At 47.4% G+C, this 16,967-nt stretch overlaps 1 protein-coding gene across 6 annotated transcripts in view; it reads right to left on the reverse strand.

Moving 5' to 3' along the window:
• The window catches only part of zgc:153184 (capZ-interacting protein), a 15,995-nt gene extending 1,391 nt beyond the window's left edge, over positions 1-14,604 (reverse strand). The window contains exons 1-6 of one of the 6 annotated variants that reach the window (XM_081699819.1): positions 13,982-14,604; positions 3,128-3,223; positions 2,803-2,838; positions 2,497-2,568; positions 1,137-1,340; positions 1-32 (exon numbers count right to left, since the gene is read on the reverse strand). The exon at positions 1-32 is cut by the window's left edge and continues 391 nt beyond it. In XM_081699819.1, coding sequence (XP_081555945.1) covers positions 1-32; positions 1,137-1,340; positions 2,497-2,568; positions 2,803-2,838; positions 3,128-3,223; positions 13,982-14,113 — 572 coding nt within the window. In that variant the 5' untranslated portion in view covers positions 14,114-14,604. Of the gene's footprint in view, positions 33-1,136; positions 1,341-2,496; positions 2,569-2,802; positions 2,878-3,127; positions 3,224-13,817 lie in introns of all 6 variants that reach the window. The other 5 variants (XM_081699818.1, XM_081699820.1, XM_027012047.3 and 2 more) reach the window with 5 other exon arrangements.
• Positions 14,605-16,967: the final 2,363 nt, after the last annotated feature.

Raw genomic sequence — 16,967 nt, forward strand, 5'->3', positions numbered from 1 at the left:
AGACGCCGTTTAAAGGACAGCCGGACCCGGTTCTGTACACGCATATGCACGCACACACCCCATCACACTGTGTCATGTCTGACAGCGCTTTCTAGATTTTTTAACTTTCGACGAGAACTATATGCAGGTATAATGGTCAAAAACACTAACTTAGCCAACAATGGATAACAGGTACTGCAAACCAGTTAGCCTAGACCTCTTCTGCTGGCCTCTATTCCCAGTTAGATATACAAGCATTTTGTGGTCAAATTACTCCTTCAGGAGACCAGTACTAACTTGACAGAGTAAACTAAAGTGGTTGTGGTTGGTAAGATCCCTGATTAGGTTTTCACTCACGCTCCCCCAGGTCTCACTAATACACTCACTCACGCTCCCCCAGGTCTCACTAATACACTCACTCACGCTCCCCCAGGTCTCACTAATACACTCACTCACGCTCCCCCAGGTCTCACTAATACACTCACTCACGCTCCCCCAGGTCTCACTAATACACTCACTCACGCTCCCCCAGGTCTCACTAATACACTCACTCACGCTCCCCCAGGTCTCACTAATACACTCACTCACGCTCCCCCAGGTCTCACTAATACACTCACTCACGCTCCCCCAGGTCTCACTAATACACTCACTCACACTCCCCCAGGTCTTGCTGTGTTCTGTGTTCATTCTGCCCTTTTGTCTAGCGTGGCCTGTTTGGTCGAGTAGGTAAGGCAAACACAGGCACATACCACAATCTGTATTTAGCACTACAGATAAGTTCATACTTTACAACACTGTAACATGATGACTTCTCAATGTTAACTTCTTAGGTCTCTGGCATACAGACTCTGCAGTGGATATGATGGCTTTGTTATTGTCATGAGCACTTAAAACATACTGATTATAATTATCAAATAAACATGATATGAAATTTTATGTGTGATCTGTTTTGAGGCAACAGTAAATTACCAAAAGTAAAAGTACCAAAAGTGTGAGCCTCAGGGTGTTTAAAAAACAATAACTAATTAATATAAAATATATTATTATAAAAAGGAATGTAAACATTTTGTCTTTGCGGTAACAGTTACTGCAGTTTGGGCTTGGTTTTAGTAGGACAAAAGTGAGTGACGTGTGTGGAGGTCAGTAAGCACTGTGACCTTGTTGATGCTGGGCAGGTGGGTCATATCCTCAGCTGGCTGCTCAAAGCTGACGGACACCTCGTCCTCATTGGCCTGAGGGGGCCGCAGGGCGGAGCCTAGTGAGCTGCAGGGGCTGCTGATGCCGAGGGGTGTGGCCTGCAGCTTTGTCTCTGGGCTTTTGGGTAGGGTCAGCCGTGGCGTGGGTGTCAGAGTTAGGCTTGCCTACAGAGAGCCAAAAGAGAAACAACAGGAAAGGAGGTGTGGCATGGAAGCAAAACTTGCATCAGGTGACTGAACCAAGTCTGACCTGCCACTAGCCGAAGACTCAGTGGCACGCAGAACTCAGAGACTGGCCTGTGTGAGGCAGCCCAGCCCAGCAGCTGCCAAGGACATAAAGAAGCCTTGAGATAAACGAAGGGATGACAGAAGGTAATACCTGAACAACCCTGTAAGACTCCTACCTGTACAGCAGAGAGCAAAACTGCAGCTCTGCTGTGCCATGGCAGCTACGCTGAGAGTGGGACCACTCTGTACATAAGAACCTGGCTAAGGTGTTCTGGCAATAGCACAAGAGCCTGGCCAATCAGAGATGCAGGGACAGGGCCCCTCCCCACTGCCTGAAAGTCAGCGAGACTGTTTTTCCAGGGGTGCTGCAACTATTGAACACTGGGTGGCAGCAGAGCCTCGTGAAGAGCAAAAGACAAAGTAAAACAATTCAGAAAAACATGTTTACAGGTAATCAATACATATGATCGCAATCATGTGCAATTATACAGAAATCTGTAATTCAGGCAGAGTTCAAAAGAACTGACTTCATCAGACATTCTGTATCAGTGGTTAAAACACTGTGAAGGTACACTCACAACAATCTTTATTTGGTTTGACACAATTAATTAATTAGAAACATCTCCACCTACAGGGTCCGGTCTCTACGTAACTATTAATGTGTGGTAGACCATTCTCAACCAAGAAAAAACTCCAGTCATGCTGGGACGACACATGACCCTGTCTGGATTGGTGCTATTAGGAATGGCTCAGAATATACCACCACCCAAATGGTGATGTTCCCATAAAATGCATCTACAATACAGGTATATTTAATAGTTTGTGTGTGTATTACATGTGTGTATGTAATAAAGTGGAAATTAATGTATTTTGTAGCAAGTGGGCTTGGACTACCATAATCCGGACACTGAACTTGTTCAGTAACCACTGAGAACATCTGCATCTGTGTCAAAGGTGTTAAAACACTAATGTAAGCATCTCCAAGATGGAGACCCTCCTGTCTTCTGTAAAAATGTAATTTAGGAATTATGAATGTGACATCCCTGGATGCAGGGACTGGATGGGTTATTTCTACACGCATACGTGGAATCACCTGCAGTTTCTCGATGAGGAAGGAATTCTTCAGTTTGGCTTTTGCGGGATGTGGAGATGCAGTAGCTGGTTTCTTTAACAGAAAAAAATAAGATGTAGGACCAGTTACCAAGAAACTGAATACTTCAGGACCAGGAAGTTCTAATGTAAACACCTAATTTAAACACTACACATATATACATTAATTTTAGTGCATCTGTGTGTGTGAGTAAACAGCTTGTCTTGTGTGAGTTATGACATGGTCTTGGTTGTACAATATGAAGAAGTCAACGTCCGTTTCCATGGAAGCGGAGCGGTGAGCTTTTACCTCCTCTCTGCTCTTCCTGTCTGTGGGTTTGGGTAACTGCAGAGAGAACAGAGGGTTTCTTCTGATGGGGTTAGTCTGGGACAGATACAAGAACAGACAGTTCAACGTGGCATTACAAGACTTACAGAACATGAAGATTAGAGTGCTTTGGATTTTAGTATCTATTTTGGGTAAACAAAAAAATGTACAAAAACATATTTACAAACTAAATAGGGCCATGGACTAAGTAATACATCTACAATGAAAAGGAGTAACATGCCTATGGGGAAATACAGTAATAATCATACAGTAAAATACAGTAATACATCTACAATGAAAGCGTTACCTCTGGATACCTCTGGATAGAACTGGATAACGACGGTGCATGAGCTTTGAACTTTCCAGACGGCTCAGCCACAGACGGCTTGACTGGAGGCGTCTCCTGTGAAGGTGAGTGTGATCATCACCACACAGCAGTGCAAGTCATTTCAGACAGGCATACCTGAGCAATAAAGGGCTACTCCACAAGACTAAATGAATTCACTGGTAAGTGAGCACCAATAGTTGTAATCTACTCAGAGGCACCTGTACAGGGAGGCTAGCACTGGGGTGGGAACAGCAGGCCACCAGGGGACACGGGCAGGAATATTTAGTCAACGTCCAGAAAGGGCAGGAAATTCCAACTTTGCTGATATTTCTGAGTTGAGAAAAGCCGGACTGAAGAAGCCTCTTGATGTACACAGAAAATTGAGATGTCACTAAAGGCTTTGCCTTCCATCCAGCACAACTAACAAACCTTTTCCCACATTTCTTCACCTCCCACTGGGATGCCTCTCTTGCGTTTGTTTAATTTAAGAATGTTTCAAGACCTCCTGATTTTCCTAGGTGTCAGACATTTGTCAAGATTGACCAATCAAATCAATGTCATTACGATTTACAGAAAGAGATTTGAATGCTATCAGCATAAACCAGAAAATAAACATTAAAGCCTCTAATAATGATTGCATATACAAAGAAAATAAAAATCAGGCCCAAGAGAGAAACCTGAGATGCAGGAGCAGACATCCTGTCACCAACAGACACTACAAATGGCGGATTCTAGCTCACTGTTGTAAATCGTTGTAATAAAATACAAAGGTTCATGGTATCAAATGCTACACTAATGTCCACAAGAATTAAAATCGAAACTTTGCCAGCATCTGTGCCCATTAAAAGGTCATTTAACACTCAGGAGAATTGTGTCAGTGCTTTGCTTCTTATTTTGATGGTGGATTTTCTGGTTGTTAGATGGTTTCTGGTCTGTGAATTTCAAAGGCAGTTTAAGCATAGTCTTCTATTAACTGAGAGTTCCCACAGAGCCCTGAATAGCCCCAGACCACCTAAAGAGTGAGAGTAGGAGCTACAAGCTTGTCTGGGAGTGAACAGACCCAAATGTAGCTTTTATACATCTTACTTTCCTGCCCCATTACATAAAATAAACCATAATGCAATTCTTCAGCCAGCGCTTCATTTACGACGTCGATCCCATTCCCACTTGTACAAGAACAGGAAAATGAAGGGCCGTGCAGGGAAAACGTGTGCAGGGAAATGGTGACATCAATCCAAGAAAGTGGGGCTGGGAAAGTTGCGTGTGTTCACTGAACAAAGACGATTATGTTCTGTGAGGGTAACGTCAACACAGCTGACTAACATCACACTAACTGCCTGGGGAATCTGAGACAAGGACTGTAGTTTCCGCCAAACATTCTCTCCCGAACACTCACTCTCCCCGTCTCATCTCTTTCTCATCCTCCTTATCCTCCTTCCTCTGTCGAGTAGGCTTTATTGCCAATATTGTCAAAGCATTGGAAGTTCAGCTTCAGAAAATGAATATAATCCAACACTCTCGATCACTCTGCTGCTCTGTTTCTCTCGCTTTCCCTATTGGTGCTGTGGTAGTACAATAGCACTGTACAATAGTACATTTTTGCATTAAAATTCACCAACATGGAAACTGGGTTTAAAAAAAGAAGAAAAAAAAAGCTACGACTAAGCAAGCCAGCCAGCGTGTCTCCTGGTCTGAGCAGGGTGACAGAGCCTTACTGAACAAAGCTCTCATCTCACTGACCTTGCGTGCTGTACTCGCTCAGCGCTGGAGGCCGAGCCCTGGAAAACATGGACACACTTCTCCCACACCATTCTACACGAGTCACACAAACACACACACTTTCCCCGTCTTTATTTTCACTGCCCCCCGCCACACACACACACACACACACACACACACACACACACACACACGGTGACCTCACCTAGCTTTGCTCCTTCCACCCAGAACAGATCACTGCAATACACCCTTGAACTCCTGCACACACACATGCCTGGAGCCAATAGCAATACACGCACATAGACACACACGCACACAAAATGCTTTTCTATTATGTGGGACATTTGCTTCGCTCCAAATTCCTCCAGTTCCTTTTTCATACTGATAAGCAGAAGCCTTTGAGACAACCCCACCCCACCCCATCTCCCGCCCCACGCCTCATTATTCTGGTGACCATGATTGTTAACTCCTTCCTGTCCCTTAAAAAAACCTCCATTCTCACTGTGCTAACCCTCACAAGAATACAAGAGAGCCATTCGCTTTATTGTTCTATAGGTGGGCTGAAGGTTTTCTACTACAAAGCACTTGGACAGCAGCCAAAACGTTCCTCCTTGTTCACTCTAAAAAACGACCTACAGTTCTACAATAGCGTGATGGCAGCTACAACTAACCCTACCTACAATATCTGTGTGAAACATTCAAACTTCACTGCCAGCCTCCATGGACCCACTGCAGTTTGCATACCGCCACAACCGCTCCACTGACGATGCAATTGCACATCTGCTCCACACCACACTGACCCACCTGGACGAAGGGAGGGGTAATTATGTTAAAATGCTGTTTGGTGACTACAGTTCAGCATTTAACACCATCATCCCCTCCCTACTCACTACTAAGTTGGGGGATCTAGGACTGCATACATCCCTGTGCGACTGGATCTCCAGCTTCCTAACAGACAGACCACAATCAGTACAGGTGGGCAACTGTGTCTCATCCACCCTCATCCTCAGCACTGGAGCTCCTCAGGGTTGTGTCCTAAGCCCCCTGCTCTACTCACTGTACACCTACGACTGCACAGCCACTTCCAGCTCCACCATCATTGTCAAGTTTGCTGACGACACCGTCGTCATTGGCCTGATCTCGGACAACAAGGAGAGGGCCTACCTGGAGGAGATTAAGCACCTGGAAAACTGGTGCCAGGAAAATAATCTCCTCCTAAATGTCAGTAAGACAAAGGAGCTGATCGTGGATTGCAGCAAGAAGCAGGAGCGACACTACCAACCTGTAAGGATCAGTGGAACCACGGTGGAGAGAGTAGATAGTTTCAGGTACCTTGGTGTTCACATCTCGCAGGACCTGTCCTGGTCCCGCCATACCAACTCCCTGGCAAAGAAGGCTCGTCAGCGTCTTTACCACCTCAGACGCCTAAGAGACTTCAGACTGCCCTCCAAGGTACTGCAGAACTTCCACACCTGCACTATCGAGAGCATCCTCACGGGGAACATCACAGTCTGGTTTGGGAATAGCACCAAGCAGGACAGACAAGCACTCCAAAGGGTAGTGCGTTCAGCAGAGCGCATCACTCACACGGAACTTCCTGACCTGCAGACCATCTACCACAAGCAGTGCCAGACCAAGGCCAGGAGGATTGTGAAGGACCCCATCGGGCCCTGAATCAGGGAAACTGATAAAATGTGGGGACCACCACCACCATGTAACATAACTGTATATATATTCAATTACCACCATGTAACATAAAAACTGTAAATATGTCTTTTTACAAAATGGATCTGTACATTCTGTACATTGTGTACATATATATACAAACCATATACACTGTACATTGTGTACATACATACATACACAACGATATACATTGTATATATAAACATAATATACATATATTGTACATACATTGTTAATATATTTTTGTACATATATAGAATACATATATTTCTCTATGCACCCCTGTTTTCTTTTTCCTGTTTGGACAGAGCGCTCTCAACCATTTCACTACGAGTTATACTGTGTATGACTATGTATGTGACAAATAAACCAAACTTGAAACATTCAACTAACCTCTACAAGACTTTCTAATCTGTGCTGCTGTGATATAATACAAATGTGACGTATTCCAAACCCAGATTTTAACATCTCTCATACCATGAAAACCAATGTTCTTATATTAAGCACATCAAAATGATATCTGATAAACTGTGGTCCAAATCAGAAGTTAAGCTATACCATGTATGGGAACTCTTGCAAGACAACAAAGAGCAGAGCTCCTCCTCCTGTCCACAGGAGAGACCAGTGAGCTCTGGGCAGGGTGGGGGGGGGGGGGGGTCGTCTCTGGGCTAAAAATCCCAGACAACTCTGTCTGGGGGGCTTCAACCCTGAGAAAATCCCAACTAAACCCTCACAGGGTTCTGGTGCTGGAGCTTTTGCAGCGCATCTGAGCAGGCAGGAGTGCAGGAGGAGTGTAGGAGGTCCTGCTAATTTGAAACACAATATTCTAGAGTTCTATGGGAGCTTGGAAACACCGTCATCAAGGTTAAAAAACCTCTTCAAACAGTCTATATGGTGTAATCATATAATCATTTTTCTCTGGTTTTCAAATGTGCATATGTTTAAAATACAGAAAAGTTTGAAAACCATAAAATGACCAGTTTTACTGTACAACCCACACAGTTAAAGATACACTCACACACAGGTCTGATCAGAGAACACACACACACACACACACACACACACACACAGGTCAGTCACTGCATCTAATATCTTCCTCCATCTTCCTTTGAGGCAGGAAGTGTGCTCACAAAACAACAAACCCTTTGCAGGAAGCGTCTTAAGAAGCTCTTCTGCTAAAATGTGCTCTACTCCTCATAATGTACAGAAAGCAGACAGTGTGATCATTCTGCCCTCAGTGGGTACAGTGTTCCAACACAACAGTGGTAAAACACAGTTTTAATAACTATGTAGTGATCATTTTTCATAAACACTGAGGCAGACCAAAGTTGGTTTAGTGATACCTAACCTGGACAAAAAAAAACGTAATGTGCAAACCATTTTTGACACTTCATTTCCGCTGTTAAACACTGAGGCATTTCATTAACTTTCAATAACTTTTAGCTCAGTTGTGAGCTAAATAAGTAACTAGTATTACACAGAACACACAAACCAATGATTCAAAAGTGACTGTCATAGCCCTCTACTTAAAGGAACGCATGTGGTCGCTTATAAACTCATATGGATACACAACCTCTGCAGTTTTATAGATGACTTTCATGTTGCAGCACAGAGACGTAGCACAGTCAACCACAACCGTTATAACCACACACTCAAAAGAGTTACCATGTTACACCAATAACCTCAGCTAAATGCCACATGATCATCATGGGTCGACACAGCCGTGGCTGTTCTTATATTTCTGTGAGAAAAAGAAAAGCAAAGACCCTGAAGGATAAACCATAGAAGCCCCGTCTGTCCTGGACAGGGTTTAGGGGTCATGAAGCACCGAGCGCGCTAGGGTTTAGGGGTCATGAAGCACCGAGCGCGCTAGGGTTTAGGGGTCATGAAGCACTGAGCGCACTAGGGTTTAGGGGTCATGAAGCACCGAGCGCGCTAGGGTTTAGGGGTCATGAAGCACTGAGCGCGCTAGGGTTTAGGGGTCATGAAGCACTGAGCGCGCTAGGGTTTAGGGGTCATGAAGCACTGAGCGCGCTAGGGTTTAGGGGTAGGGAAGCACTAAGCGAGCTAGGGTTTAGGGGTCATGAAGCACTGAGCGCACTAGGGTTTAGGATTCATGAAGCACTAAGCGCGCTAGGGTTTAGGGGTCATGAAGCACCGAGCGCGCTAGGGTTTAGGATTCATGAAGCACTGAGCGCACTAGGGTTTAGGGGTAGGGAAGCACTAAGCGAGCTAGGGTTTAGGGGTCATGAAGCACTGAGCGCACTAGGGTTTAGGATTCATGAAGCACTAAGCGCGCTAGGGTTTAGGGGTCATGAAGCACCGAGCGCGCTAGGGTTTAGGATTCATGAAGCACTAAGCGCGCTAGGGTTTAGGGGTCATGAAGCACTGAGCGCGCTAGGGTTTAGGGGTCATGAAGCACTGAGCGCGCTAGGGTTTAGGGGTAGGGAAGCACCGAGCGCACTAGGGTTTAGGGGTCATGAAGCACTGAGCGCACTAGGGTTTAGGGGTAGGGAAGCACTGAGCGCGCTAGGGTTTAGGGGTAGGGAAGCACCGAGCGCGCTAGGGTTTAGGGGTCATGAAGCACTGAGCGCGCTAGGGTTTAGGGGTAGGGAAGCACCGAGTGCACTAGGGTTTAGGGGTCATTAAGCACTGAGTGCACTAGGGTTTAGGGGTCATGAAGCACTGAGCGCGCTAGGGTTTAGGGGTAGGGAAGCACTAAGCGAGCTAGGGTTTAGGGGTCATGAAGCACTGAGCGCACTAGGGTTTAGGATTCATGAAGCACTAAGCGCGCTAGGGTTTAGGGGTCATGAAGCACCGAGCGCGCTAGGGTTTAGGATTCATGAAGCACTAAGCGCGCTAGGGTTTAGGGGTCATGAAGCACCGAGCGCGCTAGGGTTTAGGATTCATGAAGCACTAAGCGCGCTAGGGTTTAGGGGTCATGAAGCACCGAGCGCGCTAGGGTTTAGGGGTCATGAAGCACTGAGCGCACTAGGGTTTAGGGGTAGGGAAGCACTAAGCGAGCTAGGGTTTAGGGGTCATGAAGCACCGAGTGCGCTAGGGTTTAGGATTCATGAAGCACCGAGCGCACTAGGGTTTAGGGGTCATGAAGCACCGAGCGTGCTAGGGTTTAGGGGTCATGAAGCACTGAGCGCGCTAGGGTTTAGGGGTAGGGAAGCACCGAGCGCACTAGGGTTTAGGGGTCATGAAGCACTGAGCGCACTAGGGTTTAGGGGTCATGAAGCACTGAGCGCACTAGGGTTTAGGGGTCATGAAGCACTGAGCGCACTAGGGTTTAGGGGTCATGAAGCACTGAGCGCACTAGGGTTTAGGGGTCATGAAGCACTGAGCGCGCTAGGGTTTAGGGGTAGGGAAGCACTAAGCGAGCTAGGGTTTAGGGGTCATGAAGCACTGAGCGCACTAGGGTTTAGGATTCATGAAGCACTAAGCGCGCTAGGGTTTAGGGGTCATGAAGCACCGAGCGCGCTAGGGTTTAGGATTCATGAAGCACTAAGCGCGCTAGGGTTTAGGGGTCATGAAGCACTGAGCGCGCTAGGGTTTAGGATTCATGAAGCACTAAGCGCGCTAGGGTTTAGGGGTCATGAAGCACCGAGCGCGCTAGGGTTTAGGGGGCATGAAGCACTGAGCGCACTAGGGTTTAGGGGTAGGGAAGCACTAAGCGAGCTAGGGTTTAGGGGTCATGAAGCACCGAGTGCGCTAGGGTTTAGGATTCATGAAGCACCGAGCGCACTAGGGTTTAGGGGTCATGAAGCACCGAGCGTGCTAGGGTTTAGGGGTCATGAAGCACTGAGCGCGCTAGGGTTTAGGGGTAGGGAAGCACCGAGCGCACTAGGGTTTAGGGGTCATGAAGCACTGAGCGCACTAGGGTTTAGGGGTCATGAAGCACTGAGCGCACTAGGGTTTAGGGGTAGGGAAGCACCGAGCGCACTAGGGTTTAGGGGTCATGAAGCACTGAGCGCACTAGGGTTTAGGGGTAGGGAAGCACCGAGCGCACTAGGGTTTAGGGGTCATGAAGCACTGAGCGTGCTAGGGTTTAGGGGTCATGAAGCACTGAGCGCACTAGGGTTTAGGGGTCATGAAGCACTGAACGCGCTAGGGTTTAGGATTCATGAAGCACTAAGCGTGCTAGGGTTTAGGGGTAGGGAAGCACTGAGCGCGCTAGGGTTTAGGGGTCATGAAGCACCGAGCGCACTAGGGTTTAGGGGTCATGAAGCACCGAGCGCACTAGGGTTTAGGGGTAGGGAAGCACTAAGCGAGCTAGGGTTTAGGATTCATGAAGCACTAAGCGCACTAGGGTTTAGGGGTAGGGAAGCACTAAGCGAGCTAGGGTTTAGGGGTCATGAAGCACCGAGCGTGCTAGGGTTTAGGGGTCATGAAGCACTGAGCGCACTAGGGTTTAGGGGTCATGAAGCACTGAGCGCGCTAGGGTTTAGGGGTCATGAAGCACCGAGCGTGCTAGGGTTTAGGGGTCATGAAGCACCGAGCGCACTAGGGTTTAGGGGTCATGAAGCACCGAGCGCACTAGGGTTTAGGGGTAGGGAAGCACTAAGCGAGCTAGGGTTTAGGGGTAGGGAAGCACTAAGCGAGCTAGGGTTTAGGGGTCATGAAGCACTGAGCGCGCTAGGGTTTAGGATTCATGAAGCACTAAGCGTGCTAGGGTTTAGGGGTCATGAAGCACTGAGCGCGCTAGGGTTTAGGGGTAGGGAAGCACCGAGCGCACTAGGGTTTAGGGGTCATGAAGCACTAAGCGCGCTAGGGTTTAGGGGTAGGGAAGCACCGAGCGTGCTAGGGTTTAGGGGTCATGAAGCACTGAGCGCACTAGGGTTTAGGGGTCATGAAGCACTGAGCGCGCTAGGGTTTAGGGGTCATGAAGCACCGAGCGTGCTAGGGTTTAGGGGTCATGAAGCACTGAGCGCGCTAGGGTTTAGGGGTCATGAAGCACCGAGCGTGCTAGGGTTTAGGGGTAGGGAAGCACTAAGCGAGCTAGGGTTTAGGGGTAGGGAAGCACCGAGCGCACTAGGGTTTAGGGGTCATGAAGCACTAAGCGCGCTAGGGTTTAGGGGTAGGGAAGCACCGAGCGCACTAGGGTTTAGGATTCATGAAGCACTAAGCGAGCTAGGGTTTAGGGGTCATGAAGCACTGAGCGCGCTAGGGTTTAGGGGTCATGAAGCACCGAGCGTGCTAGGGTTTAGGGGTCATGAAGCACTGAGCGCACTAGGGTTTAGGGGTCATGAAGCACTGAGCGCTCTAGGGTTTAGGGGTCATGAAGCACCGAGCGTGCTAGGGTTTAGGGGTAGGGAAGCACTAAGCGAGCTAGGGTTTAGGGGTAGGAAAGCACCGAGCGCACTAGGGTTTAGGGGTCATGAAGCACTAAGCGCGCTAGGGTTTAGGGGTAGGGAAGCACCGAGCGCACTAGGGTTTAGGATTCATGAAGCACTAAGCGAGCTAGGGTTTAGGGGTCATGAAGCACCGAGCGCACTAGGGTTTAGGGGTCATGAAGCACCGAGCGTGCTAGGGTTTAGGGGTCATGAAGCACCGAGCGTGCTAGGGTTTAGGGGTCATGAAGCACTGAGCGCGCTAGGGTTTAGGGGTAGGGAAGCACTAAGCGAGCTAGGGTTTAGGGGTCATGAAGCACTGAGCGCGCTAGGGTTTAGGGGTCATGAAGCACCGAGCGTGCTAGGGTTTAGGGGTCATGAAGCACCGAGCGTGCTAGGGTTTAGGGGTCATGAAGCACTGAGCGCGCTAGGGTTTAGGGGTCATGAAGCACTAAGCGAGCTAGGGTTTAGGGGTAGGGAAGCACTAAGCGAGCTAGGGTTTAGGGGTAGGGAAGCACTAAGCGAGCTAGGGTTTAGGGGTCATGAAGCACCGAGCGCACTAGGGTTTAGGGGTCATGAAGCACCGAGCGTGCTAGGGTTTAGGGGTCATGAAGCACTGAGCGCACTAGGGTTCTAGGGACCTAGGGTTTCTTAATGTCCGATTGGACTGCTTTCACGTTTGTATTAAAGAATTTTGAACCATTATGAAAGAGCCAACAGAATAAACACCAAAAACACCTACTCAATGTGTTTCTGCTGAAATCATTTCACATGTGATGCACATGCTGAACAATAAGAAAAGGAAATGCGCCGGTCACGTGACCCTTTCCTTTATGACGTATTTAAAGGCGCTGACTGCAGGACAGATGAGCGCGCGCCTAACTCTACATAGGGACGGAAAGAGCGCGAGAGTCCTTCTTGCGTAGTGTCAAAAGAGCGTTAGACAAAACCCCTTGCCAGTCTGCACACTCACGGTCTGGTTTGTGCGACTCTATCATCTGCGTCCACGAGCTGTTTAGACTGGAAAAGCGTGAACCCTCTGGTTCTTCGCTCCTGCTGCCTGACGCAGGTACAGCAGCTTAGGAGCGTGCCTGGAAACATCAACACTGGCCAAACTGGTTACTTTCGCACGTGCAGAACATTACGTAACACATGTGCAGTTCACATGCTTGAGAAGCTGTGCCAGCGCTCCTGTTATACACGACAGCAAGTTTCCTCCTTCCAGCTGTATGAATACCCTCCTCCCCACACACACCCAGACACGTGGGACTCCCAAACCGTCGTTGTTTTTCTTCTCTTCCCACGTGATCTCTCTCATACGACTGCTGAAGGTCAGGCATTCCTATCAAGAGTTAGGCATCTATCCCACGAGCACCTGGCACATTGACTTCTCACGCTGTAATCTCCATCTGTCCTGGCATGATCAGAAAAGCTCGGGAGCTGTAAGATGAGCGCGCGCAGGCACTACTCACGCGCAGTAAGGAAACAAGCACTGCGTGCCGTGCCGCGTGAAGCGCCAGACCCCACAAACTCCAGAGCACGAGCCTGTTGGAGCCGGGCACGTGAATGTATTTGACGTTGAGGCCCACCACACGTTAACGCGAGAAGCCCTTACACATTCTCCATGGGTACCAGCAGGGACATCAGTGCAGCATCGTGTGTGAGAATTTTATGGTAACAGACTCAGTTATGACCGCACAAAACTCACGCCTTACAAATCCCTCGCTTTCGTTTTTAGAATAAAGCTCATTTAATTTCCTTCCAGTACCAACATTTCCGTCGTGCTCACGCCGCCCTTCATGCTACAGAAGTAAGGCTGAAACCTCGCGCGGTGTCGAGCTCCTCACGGTAAAGCGCAGAGCGCTCAAGTCAAAGCGAAAGACCCAAACTGCACATCACCACTGCAGGAACATGAACGCAGCCCGCACCTCCATCCTCCACCTCCGGCCCGCTCCGGACTCCCCCGGACGCTTTGTGTGGGTGTTCGGATCCTGCAATCCGGTTCGTCTGGTTCCGATGTTCGGCGCGAGTTTCCCAACGCATGTGTTCAGTTTTCTGGGTGACAAACTGGAACGGCGCAAAACTACTTAACCATTAAGACCTCTGGCTCCGACTGGAAACGAGGAGGAGACTGGGGTCCTCGCGTGCTGTCTTTACAATCTCTGTAGTAGACTGGAGGGAACAGCGCGAGACGGAAAAGCTCGGACCGTAACTGCACGTGCATAGGAATGTATTGGCTTTCTCCATGCTGTGTACTAAAACCTACACTTGCACGTAATCTTGGCACAATCCTGGACTGGAAGTTTTGAATTAAAACTCACCAGTGACCCACAAACACGCCACGAAAATCAAGAGCTGCCAGAATAAAGCACATCTCGCGTGACTTATTGGTAGTGCTTTGATGGTTATTTTCAAATGATTTTGAAGTGCCTGTTTCAGTACCATAGTGCTGAGAGAGAAGTTCCCGGCCGACAGCACGGCGAGGTGATAAATTTTTAGATGCATTTCTGAGGAGGAAAGACGACACACATCTGAAGCCCATGACAAAGCCTGAATGTAAATGTTGTTTTGTACTGATTAGAGACATGCTTGCCAGGAGCCAGCCCTGGTCACTGGTGTAAGACCTGTTTTGCATTTGTTGCGTTATGGACAGGACAGGACAGGCCTGTGGACACGGGGATGAAAGCACAAAATAACAATGCACAAGTACAGGTGGAGGTTTGGGTGCTACTAGGGGAGGTTTCAAGCAGAGAGACCGCTGTTTTCTGTAGTGTTAAGAATACGGTGCCTCACTGAGGGCAAGATTAGGCGGACCAACTGTTATACCAATTACATGATGAAAAATTGCTGTTAATAGTTTGAATCCTTTATTATTGATGTTAACATTACTTAGATGAACTTAGGATTTAAACACGAAACTTGAGGAGATAAAGCAATAGCACCACCTGCTGCTAAAATATAATTACTGCTGACAGACGTACCAAAGCTTTAAGACGATTGGACAAGAGAGGGGTCAAATTTTACAGTTTAAGGCACCTGCAGGCGTCTCCTGTACATACGTGTGAACTGATCTCATTTGCATTAAAGTAAGTCACATCAAAGCTGATGGATAAAAACCTGTTTTCTTAATACGAGAAACCAGAGAATTTAAACTGAAAGTCAATAAAAAGGTTCCACCACTTTACTCAGTGGTTTATTATAATCCACACATTTCTAACTTTGTGGTCAAATAAATATCCTGTCACATGAATATCTTCTGTATTATAATCTCTTAAACAGGACATACATTCTGTGAAAGCCCACCCCTTCTCCGTAACACTGAACACGTTGCCTCACCATGTGTAGTCATAGCAGTGCAACGCTACAACAGCTACACCCAGGACATCATTAAAAGCATTTGCAACAAGAACGGAAAGGCAAGGATGACATCATAGCTGTAGACAGAACACATGTGGACCTTGTTAGGTTTTGTTGACATGGGGATGGATGTCCGATGTAAGATCAGTCCTGATAGGGCTTGTGATAGCAGTGCTACTGCAGTAATCAGCCCATTAGTGCCAGATGCTTTAATGATGCTGTTGGTCTGTGCAGTGGTTTATTAAACTAACCCCCCGTCCCAAAAAATAATAATCCAAATGTTTGACACACATTTATGCCAACATGGTCAAGTTTTAAGAGTTTAAAGAACAACCCTGTTTATACTCGAATTACAGATAGTTCATTCCTCTACATCTATTGATTATAAAATGGTGCTAGCTTTTAACAAAACCTCTCTTGTATGAAAATGATCTTTCATGACTGTTCCTGCTACTATAAAATTACTTTAGGGGCTGTCAAATAGAACAGTTACCAAACCACACCTGAACAGGACATGAGCTGTCCACTGATGTTTGAACTCATGTGCTCAGCTCAGTACGTCTCATTAGAACTTCTGCCGTTTCTCCATCCTTGTGCCCGTGTACTCACAGTAAATGGGTAAGAGGGGTTTTTGATAATGATTTGTCAATATTTTCAACTGTTAGGAGGAAAAAAAAATTTCATTTCAAATATTATTTGTTCAACAAAAAAATTGTTTTTTCCCCCCCGTGCAGTTCCCAATTAAGCACAGACGCTGTTCGGGTCTCATCTGCTGTGTGTGGGGTGGGCAGGACATCAGGGAACCCTCTCCCTCTCCTAGAGGACACCAGCTCCCTTTAGACAAACTGGAATCCTCATACTTCCTCTTTTATGGCCGACCTTCAACCACACACTCTTCCAACGCCAAAAGCAGGAAGGACACCAAGCCTCTTCGTCTGGACTGTGGAGAAATGTGAGCAGCTGAGAGAAGATGGAGAAATTGAAACTAGAAATGGAGCTGCACTCCCTCCACAGGCTCCTCTCGAAGGTCACCTCCAGCATGTCTGAAAAGGGAGTCTGGAAACATCTGTCTCAGATCCCTACAAGCTCCACGCTATGTCTGCTTCTCTCCACCACCACACCTTCAGACCGCAGACTTCAGGACTTGGTGTCTCCAGTGGCAAGTAATTTTAATTCTAATGGAAATGCACACACACACACACACACACACACACACACACAACACATCTGCTATAGCACCAATGAATTTAGGAAACTTAAGGAAAAAGAATCAAAGTGGTTCAGATACTGGACTAGTAATCAGGTGGTTTCCAGTTCAAGTCCCACCACACTGTTCGGCCCCTGAGCATGACCCTTAACCCTCAACTACTCACATTGTGTTCAGTCATAACTGGTAAATGCCATAAATGTAAATATAAGTTACATGGCAAAATAAATCCTTAAGCTAGTATGAGTTTCCTGTAGAAAAGCACCATCTTAAATGTGCTGGCTGAGCAGAGATCATCCACATTTGTGGAAAGGAGGCAGCCAGAACCAACAGACAAAGTGTGCATAGACACAGACAGAGATGTGTGCATTGCGCCCCTATAGGTACCGACATAGTGTGCAGGGAAAATCTGTTGCACCCCTCACAGGTTTAAAGACAACAGAGCAGTAAAAGATACAACTCAGTCTTAACAGGAAGGTGAAGTGTAGTAGTTACTCTGAAGACCAGACTGCAG

The sequence above is a fragment of the Electrophorus electricus genome, chromosome 17 (assembly GCF_041902795.1).
Source record: "Electrophorus electricus isolate QZ-2024a chromosome 17, ASM4190279v1, whole genome shotgun sequence".
Lineage (NCBI taxonomy): Eukaryota > Metazoa > Chordata > Actinopteri > Gymnotiformes > Gymnotidae > Electrophorus > Electrophorus electricus.